Source organism: Hippocampus guttulatus, chromosome 14, assembly GCF_054856545.1.
Source record: "Hippocampus guttulatus isolate MCC_2025c chromosome 14, RoL_Hgut_1.0, whole genome shotgun sequence".
Lineage (NCBI taxonomy): Eukaryota > Metazoa > Chordata > Actinopteri > Syngnathiformes > Syngnathidae > Hippocampus > Hippocampus guttulatus.
This window is the reverse complement of record NC_141274.1, coordinates 12,449,384-12,459,947: the sequence shown is the minus strand read 5'-3', so window position 1 is coordinate 12,459,947 and position 10,564 is coordinate 12,449,384. Positions and strand designations below refer to the sequence as shown.

Here is a 10,564-nt window from a genome sequence, read left to right as displayed (position 1 = left end):
AGCAGGGTAGGAGGAGCCAACTGGGTTGCCAGGGCGTGACCTCATTAGAGTCAACCTCCTCTTCCCCTGGCAACCACCGCTCACCCCTCCTATTCCCTCACCCCCATCCCGTCGTCACCCCCCCGCATGCCCCCCCCCTCTCCTTTACAGCTCATAAACAAGACCGAGACACAAAAATACTTTGCCGCCGATGTACCGTGTTCCTCTCAAGTGCATTTGTTACATTCACAGCAACCAAAACAAAAACAGAACCCAAACAAAAGATACGCAAGGAAGACTTTTGTTTTTGCAGCATGGCACTCTGGTGCAACCCGAAAATATGTTTTGCATATGCAAACAAAGTCAGGCATGCAAATGAGAGTCTCGTTCCCGCCGGCCGAGGATGCAAACAGGATTAAAGCGGGCAAAAGAGTTGAACCTGAACTGACACACTGCGGCTACAGCAGCAGTGTGTCGAGGGGGGGGGGCCTGTTTTGGGGGGGTTTGAGTACAACATATTTGATTGTTTATGTGGTGGGAATGTCTGCTATACATGGTGCACAAGCGGGAGGGAGGGGGGTAAACAGTCTGAGGTGGGGTGGGCTTTGCTTGGACGGATTAACACAGTGGACACAAAAGGATTAGGCAGAGATCTGTTGTTTTCATCAACCCTTCCCTCCATTTCTCTTAACCCAGCCTCTTCACTTTCCTACTATCTGGCTGAAGGTGTTGCAGAGGAAAGGTTTGCCCCAAACCAGTGAGATTATATGTGAGGAATGTCTAGACATGCAAAAACCAACATGTTTGAACCAACGTTCCAGTTCTGTGCCATTGCAGGACTGCTAAATCCCAAATTAGACCATCAGTGTTGTCGGTAGTTCAAACACTTGTCTCTTGACAACATGCCGCATGCCATAAATAGCCAATTGCTATGATCCGAGTGCCGTAAAACGCTTTGACAAAAAAGAAGTAGACACCCCCTTTTTTTCCTGCCTTTTGTAAGCAACGTGGTCGATTAGCCAGACACAAAGCAAGCGGCTCTGCGCAGACCAAATCAGCACACATGCACAAAGAACGCAGACTGACCTCTGTGCGCGGCCCATGTGTGCAAAGGATCCTACTTGGAGCCCTCAGGAGTTCAGTGAATACAGACTGGGAGGGAATCCCAAGGGGCGAACGGGGTTAAACAAATTGTTCCACCTAGGTGCACAACAACACTTTGTTTTGTGAACAGTCGAAGACACTCCCTCGGGGACAGGGAGGAGTGTGAAGTGGGAGTCAATGAATGTTAGTTTTTAATTTACACACTCAATGCATGCTTGAAAGGCACTTGAATGCATCAGGAAATGGATGGTTAACTGTATTCAAAGCTGAATGTTATTGATGGATAAAAGATCCGTGTGGAAGGATGTCTTGCGTTAAATGCCAAGAGACAAAACAAGGCATTCATTATATTGGGACTTATGGAAAATGTACTTTTTTTTGTATGTAAATTATTTGGTCTCCGGCGTGCCGGCCCAACCACCAAGTGTGAAATTAAACAATTAAGCTGCAGATATGCCCCCCCCCCCCCCCACACACACACATACACTCTTAGGTAACACGCTCAATTTTTTTTTTTTTTTAATTTATGCAATGAGCCACACAGCAAAGACTGGGGATAGTTTAACAAATTCGACACTTTGGACACTGAAAAGCCAAAGCTCAAAACCCGAAGGTCATACGGAGGGCTACTGAAATCCCGCCAGGTGGGAATCTAACGAAATCAGGCATGTCCAGCTCCGGTCCTGGAGGGCCACTGTCCTGCCTGTTTCCATCTCTCTGGGCTGCAACACACCTGATTCAGATGATCAGCTCACCAGCCAGCTCTGAAGCAGCATCAGAACAATCCTGATTATTTGAATCAGGTGTGTTGCTCCTGGGAGAGCTGGAAAACAGGCAGGACAGCGGCCCTTGAGGACCGACTTTGGACACACCTGAACTATATTATAGACCACCTAATGGACAATCAAGGTATTGTAAGTTCACGACAAGCGCTGAAGACATTCGGGCTCGAATGGCAGCGCATCTCTGGCTTCATCTCAAATAGTCAAGTCCATGAGTTCCTCGGCCCTCTTCTTCTGTACTCCGTCCCAGCCCCTCCGTGTGGTCGCTGCGTTGCGGGGGAGAACAACACAGCACAGCAGGGTGAGTACTTGGTCACATAGATTGAACACAACACCACATGTCCTTCCTCCGACGACGCGTCGCTTAGCGACTTCCCTGTATGACGGGTTAGCGGGCGGCGAACATTGCAGAGCAGCACGGAGTATCGCGGGACATGCCTCACACGACATGCCTACCTCCGAGAACATGGGGGCTCCTACGTTTGATCTGCACCTCGTTCTCCTGCCGACCGCCAGAACCTGCAACCAATTAACTCGCGCACACACACTTCGCATTCATGGCGTGATTCTCAAAAAGAGTAGTCCGCGGACCGGCATCGATCCGTCTGTCATTTGGGACCGGTCCTAACAGAAAGAATAAATAACTTGCATGACTTCCGTTACATTTATTTCGGACTCTGAAAGATGTTTTATTTTGAATAATTACCGGATTCTCTTACATCCGCCTACAGTATTTATTTGTGTGTGTATATATCTTCAGTCATGCTCACCCGGGAGCTTGCAAAATGAGTAAAAAAAACAAACATCTCTGGGAAATACCAGAGTTTTCATGCAGGTCACACCTTAAAGGCCTGTCCCTGAAAATATTGTCGGACATTAACTCGGTCCGGGGGGCAAAAAAGGTTGGGGACCGCTGCTCTACTATCTGAGACGGAGCAAATTTGACGACCATAAGGGCGCCAGGTGTTGAAATTGTAATTTCGCCATCATAGGGTGCATGATGTCGTTCACGTTGTTTACAAGATGAGTTTGAAAAGAAACTGTAGTTTTTTCCCACAGTCAATAGCGAGAAACAGACATACAGTACTGAATGATTGGTTCAATTCCCCTGTCCAATTTAGTCGTCTCCCTTAATTCACTTTACTACATTTTAGTGCCGGCTCTCTTCCCTCTCCATATCTCCTCCGGGATGCATTTAGCATGAAGCTTCTTGTGGTTTTTCTGTGTAGTAGACAAGTGGCAAAAGTTCTTCACTCAATAAAAAACAGGGCTGCTGTAGCTTGTAAACATGCTGCCAGGGAATTCGCAAAAAAACAAACAAAAAACGAGCACAATACATGTCGCCAAAGAATGTTACGCCAAAAAGACTCTCCTCAATCCACAGTGTCAGCATGTACCGAACAGTGGATTTTTTTGAACCCTTCCACCCCTACCCATTTGAGTTTATGATCCGGTTAAATTAGCCAGTCGTGCTCTATCCTTGTAGTATTTCAACAAAAGCGTGTCACAGTTGTTGATACAACTGGGAAATGCATAATAAAACCCATCAGGAACGATCTGAAAGAGAAATCCTCTCACATTTTGTACATCTGACATCACATCCCAGTTCCCATTGCAGATATCAGCTCACCCAGCATCCTTTTTTTTTTTTTTTATATGCCTGCAAGCTATCCCGTGTTGTCTTTTCACCACCTAATAGAACACACTGACGTTAATGTCAGTTCTCTTGTACGGACTAATGCGCCCTGCAGCGGGCGCCTCGTGTTAAGTTCACTCACGCTTAAAATGATGTTGCGTTGATCGATCCGTTGCTGTTACAGGCTAATGAAAAGCCCATAAAAGCCATTAAAGCAATCAATTAGTCATCACCATAGATACAGCCAGTGGAATATACGCCACAGGCTCAACTTTTGAATGTTTTATTAGGCGCGTGCTTTAAATGATTGGCATTGGGGTGTTTTCCTCTTCGACTTGGTGGTGGTGGATTTGTGACCCTTGACGGCGCCCGAGAGGCTTGCTTGCATTTCCAGAACAGGTGAGGAGGGCAGGACAGATGGTGCGACTGTGGCACTGAACATGTCAGACGCTCATGAAAGATGCAGCATGGGCTTACTTCCACCACTCACATCCCCAGCCAAAGAGAAATGGAGCATACGCTTCCCTCTCTGCCTATTAATGCGCATCACCTTTTGACCACTCCATGTTTCATAACTGCTTGCAAGTTCATAATCTTAAGTACAGCGCAGAGTGCTCGAATATTACTTCCTGCAATATGTTGCAGAATTTGGGAGAATGTCATCTTATAGCATTTCAAAACGGCACAGACGTAAGATATTTTTGTTTTATCTGTTTGTCTGAGGCTGTATGGCTAAAGTGGGTTTTTTTTTCACTCATACATTCGGGAAGAAAACAGGAGCTATGGTGTTGATCCCCCCCCCCCCCCCCCCCGTGGCAAATTATCTTGGCCTATATGGTGAACCAAGAGCAGCATGTCAATCTTCCATTGAGCCTTGTTTTGCATGTACAGGTATGTATGTGTGCATTGTAACTATGTCCTTGTATGTTGATTCTGTGAGAAAGAGAGATGGGGGTTTTTTTTTGGCTTGAAAATGGGGAAAACCGCAAGTCATTCATGCATCTATTTTTTTAAACCTCTAGGTATCCCCTTTGTGTTCATCCCAGCCAATTTTGGATGATCGGCAAAATTGCCAGCCAATCAGAGGGCACATAGTATCCTCACATTCACACCTGCAGATACATTTACTGTCTAAACAAGCATGCTTTTGGAATGCACCTCACGTAAAAACATCAGATTTAAAGCTTTGCTAGATCTGTAATTGTTTGCCCATACTCTCGCATGTGATTACACATAGGCATGTACACTAAGTAAACTAAACTAAGTAGACTAATTAAAACCTTTTGATAATGACCTTTCACAATAAACTCTTTCACCAGTGCTTTCCAGATCTGACCGTTTACAACTGCACATCTGTGGCCTACCGAGGGCCATTCCGTTGACAAGCAAGTGTTTTTCCTCGACTGCTTGATCCTCCATCTGTACAGCGTGGGTTAATGTTCAAGTTAATCACGCTTCTTGACACTAAATCATCACCGCTTCCGCCCACCAGAGGCATCAAGACGAGGCTTGCCTCTGACCACCACCGCCCCTCCGCACATCCGCCCAAACGCAGAGGCGAAAATGGGAGGCTGCAAAGCGTAATCTCTCGAACAGTCGATGGAAGGCTTCAATCTTGAGGGTTTAACCCTATGTAAGCCCCTTAAATCTCCAGTTTAGCCGGCCAGAACTGATGGGCTAAAGTCAGGTCTAAAGACAGTATTTGAAGACATGAGATGCATAATCAGAGCAGAAAAGAGGCCCAGGATTTTTTTTTTTTGGTCTCCCAAAACTAAAGTTGGGCTGAGAAAATAATTTATAAACATAAGAAAAAAAGATAAACAGCCTCAAGGCATAATACTGCCACCACCCTGGGGTGCTCTTGAGGTGATGAATCGTGTTATGTTTGCGCTAAACACACTTAATGGAATTATGGCCAAAAAAAGCTCAACCTTGGTTTCCTCCAAAATACGTGGGGAAATCATGCTACCTCCTTGCTCTACCTTCTTACATGAAAGAAATACTCATGGAATATCAACCCATTTCTTGCACTGTATGCTCTGTTTGCAATTTTATTGAGCCACTCTACTTTCTTTACTTTTTCATCTCTATAACAATTTTTTTTTTGTAAATGCTTTTAAATGTTGTACTTTTAATTGTGTGAATCGCATTCAATTTCCTTGTATGTGAAATGCGCGATGTAAACAGCCTTTGTCTTGCCCACCGACTTTCTCATGGCCCATGACTGACAGGATCGTCGGTGTTGTCATCTTAGACTTTGTCTCCCTCTAGCGACTGATACCAAATCCACCACGGTCATATCAGCTGTAACGGATGGGAAACTGGTGGACCCTCATTTTTATTGATTAATTTGTAGTAGTCGTTGTTGTTGTTTTTATAGCCCCTCCTCCCAAATTGTTTATAAAACGCTGAGAAATATTTAGTATGCGTTTTCCATGGAAACAAAGTGTAGAAATGGGGACAACAAATCTTGGAAAAAAACCCTGCTAAGTAAAAAATATTGGAAAAAAGTGTGTGCGTGTGTGTGAATTTATAAACATAATTGAAATTAATGTTTATAAATCCGGGTGCTGCGGGTGGTTGAATGGAATGTCCGTGTTTTCAGTTTACAGAACAAATCAACCTTTTATGTCAAGACACAAACGTATGGGCACTGGCCTTCCGCATATGCACAATTCGACACGAGGGAATCTACCTTTTTGAAGGTTTTTTTTTTTCTCCAAAATTTTTTACTTTTATTATTATTATGATTATTATTATTATAGAGGCAGCTAACTCTCGTTTTTGGGAAAACTTGTTCTGGAGGTTTACCCTCATTTTTTTCCAACTATTTTGTGGTACCTTGGTGGCTCAATGTCATATCCGTTGCAAAGGGTTGAACAGTTTTCACCAGTAGGTGGAAGCAAACTCAATCCATTCGAACTCGCTGTTTTACGAAGCTTGATGGACGCGAGCAAGGATCATAAATGACACGCGGCAGTCACCCAACTCGATAACAAACAAACTCGCATCCTACATCCTGGATGAATCATGTCATCCGACTCATACGTGATTCATGACGACGTGTTTAATTAAATCGAAAGTAAATGAACAAGAAAGGCCACCTGCGTATCGCATCATCTAAAATAGTTGATTCGTTTGTTGAACGCTGACGCGCATGAACGATACGCACACAAAAAGGGTGAGTGAGTTTTATTAGGGGGTAGCTCGAGGCGGGGGTACAGAGGAGGGGGGGGGGGGGCGTGCGCGCCCCCGGCGTGGAGAGACACAGACACGTACCCAGCAGCACTCCTCCCGTGTCACGGCGCAGACAGCACACCTCTCTCGACCAATAATGTGAACAAAACATCAGTCTGGATCAGATGTTGAAAAACTCGTCGCTTATTTTCTGGACTCCACAAACACATACACGCGCGCGCACTTCACCCGAAGGCGCTGCATCCATCCAGCAGGCTTTTCCGGTCCGGTGTGACATGCGGCAATGTCCCGTGCAGGAATATGCCCACGCGTGAACTCCCGCGGAGTTTGGGGGATTTTGCTGGCGCTCTTATTGGCGGCGAGCGCGCTCCAGGTGGCCGCGTACAGCTGTCATGAGGTGAGGGCCGCCTTCCAGGTGAGGCAGGTGGGCCCCCTGCATCGAGTCCCGGAGACACCTGGCACAGGTGAGACACCCCCTCGCCCCCCCGCGCTCCTCTGCAGTAAACTTTGCTGAGAAAGGCTGAGTTGCTCTTTGGCCATTTGGAAAACCACGAAACACAAGTGGCAAGTATATAGCCACACGGTTCATACTTATGACTGAAGGTGCTTAAATGTGCTTGAATTTGGATTTTGTTGACATCAATTACAAATAGCTTTTTTTCTCCACCTTGTTGATGAAGCATGTGACAACGAATGCTTGAAAAACATTTATTTATTTATCTATCTATCTGTCTGTCTGTTTCTGCTGATGTTATTGGTGATATCAATGAAAGTGTGTGAAAGAACGAAAACGTGCACTGAAAAAAATGTTGGTTGAATGTACTCACTTTTTGTGAAGTGGTTGCACTAAACAAAATAATCAAATACATGTTTTAGGTATGTTTATAGCCTACATAAACATGTATGTTTTGGATTCAGCTGATTTTATTTTATGCAACCTCTCGACAAAATAAAATTGAGTCAATGCAGCACATTTTTTTCAATGCGTGATGTCCAGTAACATTCATACATGTTAAAAAAAAGTGTCATCTTGTTTTACGGAACGTTCGCATGGATTCACAATTTACACATAAAAAGAAAATACGTTCTTTGAGCTTCTTTTACATAACATAAAAATATAATTTAGCTAGCTATTAAAATTTTCAAACTGAAAAAAATGTGTTGTAACATTCAACATATTTTTTAATCGTGTTATATATTGTAACATTCATACTGTATATATTTACAATTTAAAGTAAAATACTGAACATTTTTCATCAAAACTCCTTTTACCTCCCTCATAAAACCCATTTTAAAGATTAAAAAAATGAAGAGAGAAAACCCATTTTGTAACATTCACCTCATTTATTTGTTAAAACTAGTATGATATCTTGTAACACTGAATTGTATTTACAATTTAAAATGAGATAAAAACAATGACAATTCATCTTTTTTTTTTTTAAAGTCCGATATGGGTGACAAATGGTGGAACTTTGTGTACAGGCAGTGAAGGTGTGAATGCAAGTGCAAGTGGTTGTTTGTCTTGGTTTGTGCTCTGTGACTCACTGGTTTGTGCTCTGTGAATACACACCATTCCAGGGTGTATTCTGCCTTTCGCATGGGGTCAGCTGGGATCAACTCCAGCAGCGCCCGCCATCAAATATCTCAATTAATCTTTCCTCATTGTAATGAATAGCAATTCCATTAAAGCATCCCAACCCCCCAAAAAAGGGCTTGATAATAAGCTGTGCTTCTCTTTTTGGTGTGTCTAGTTTCACCATCGGGGGCAGTATAATAGTCATGCAGGCACAATCAGAAGAATAAAAGTTCGATGTCTGCTACTAATGTAAGAGAATCTTTCAGATGCTGTAAAACTCATAATTTTTTTTCTAGGAGGATAAAGAATATATGCCTCGAGTATTGTTGCGTATTATCTTTCTACACGTGTTGGTGTAATTCTTTTTATTTTATGTTTAGTTTGACAGTAAACCTGGCAAGTCGGCAAAAAAAAAAATGGACTGATGACCCTCATCTCGAAACTCGGTAGTCGGGTTATTCAGTGGACCACTGCACTTACTACAGTAGTTGGGATGTTCACATTTTGAGGTTGCGCTTACAAACATGATTTCACGTCAAATAATTGACGATAGAGCAAGTTTCAGAATTTTACTTTGTTGCATAGAAAATGAGTTCAGTTCTGACGATGCATCTTAAAGAAACGATCTCCTTCTGGCATCTGATTTTCCCTTTCCGGATTACGTATGAATGTCTTTTCACATCGTGGTATGTGTTTTTCCTTCTTCACCAAAAGGGAACAGTCGTTTTATGAGGATAACCATCAATTCCAAGAACATTTTGGAGGTAAAACACATTTGGAGAGAGTTCAGGCTTTGGTTCAACTATGCTGAGTTTCTCTCGGGGGTTAGCGTTGTCAGAGCTCTTAACACATGTTCCATTGACGTGGGGGCCACGGCTACCAGCTTTGCATTCATGTTGATGCTGAGCAGTTTTACCCTTTAAATGTGCCATTTGGAAGTGAAGCTGGCTGGCCAAACATCCCACCCTTCCTGGCTAGGAAGCTCGACATCAGAGCGGAGCAACGGATAGCCGAGCGGGAAAGCGCAACCGAACCATATGATATTGGTTTGTTCAGCTGTTTTGTTGTCACCATGAGCAACCAGAGGACGACCTTTTCATTTATAAGCAGTAGTGGCGGGTTGCGCGCTCACAGACGGACGACAGAAGGACCTTGGTCTTCGGGGGGATGCCGGCAGTCGGGATTGATCTTAGCATGACAAGCTAAAGCAGCGTGCGATGTATTTGTGATGCATTTTTTGTTAGGTAAATGGGAATGCGACAGTCTCTCACTGCAGCTGCTTTCTGGAATTCTATGTGAATTTGAAATGAATCCAATATCGGTGCACCGGACATTTCAGGGAGGCGGTTTGTTTGTTGGGGAAACAACCAAAAACAGAACACAAACTCTTTTTTTTTTTTCTTATGTCTTGAATATTTGAGGCTCATCTTTGTACTGTTTAACAAATTCCAGCCCGGCCTTCCTATTCGTCATGCACATTAGTGGTTTGCAACTTCTGGTGTCTGCTGTTGCCTCTCTGCTTTTGTTTGCGAAGTCCGCTGCTGGTTTCGCTCATAGTTGAGTAGGGTTCATTCTTTTCAGCTCTTAAAATTGATCTGCCATCAGTTTTCGACCCGATCTGGATGCAATGTTGATCTCTTGTATTATATTCATGTGTTTTCATTCGACCGCCGAAATAAAGTAAGAAGCTTCGCTGCCGCAAAGCTTTTGTCTTGTATGTGAACCCCTACACTACCGATGACCCTCCTCGACCCTCATCGTGATAGCACAAAAGAAACCTACCTATAAATTCAGATGTTTTTAGGCTTCTAAGGTTTCTGTTATCGCCTCCTGAGTTCCCAGCTGATCAAACACCGCACTGTTTTTTATGTGAACGTTTTGGGCTTCTTATTTTGCTTTTTATTTACACTCGCCTTTAGAGTAGGTTGTTTTGGGTCAGGCCCGATCATGTCTTCAAAGTGGTTAACAGCGGTGGGGATGTTTGAGTGGGAGATTTGCTGTGTGTGTGTGTGTGTGTGTGCGTGCGTGTGTTTGTGTGTACGGAGGTTGCGCTACACCGCGTCACTTTTACAGATCAAATGCCAACAAAAGCAAGGGTTGAAATTTGAAGTGGCAAACCTTCAGCTCCTTTCACAGTGTGACGTTTGTGTCAGGATACAGTGCTGCGTTTCATTGCGGTGCGGCGAAACAGATTTCTCATCAAACGTGCCAGGTGGAATGTGGCAATGGGGAACATCAGACACTGCTAACTGGAAATGGTCATGTTAAAAAAAAAAAAAAAATCCACTG

The 10,564-nt window shown here is 43.8% G+C and overlaps 1 protein-coding gene across 2 annotated transcripts in view; it reads left to right on the top strand.

Annotated features, from left to right (window-relative positions):
• The first annotated feature begins 6,786 nt into the window (after positions 1-6,786).
• The window catches only part of gpc5c (glypican 5c), an 84,761-nt gene continuing 80,983 nt past the window's right edge, over positions 6,787-10,564 (top strand). For both annotated transcript variants that reach the window (XM_086130065.1, XM_086130064.1), the window contains exon 1: positions 6,787-7,163. In XM_086130065.1, coding sequence (XP_085986191.1) covers positions 6,983-7,163 — 181 coding nt within the window. In that variant the 5' untranslated portion in view covers positions 6,787-6,982. The remainder of the gene's footprint in view (positions 7,164-10,564) is intronic.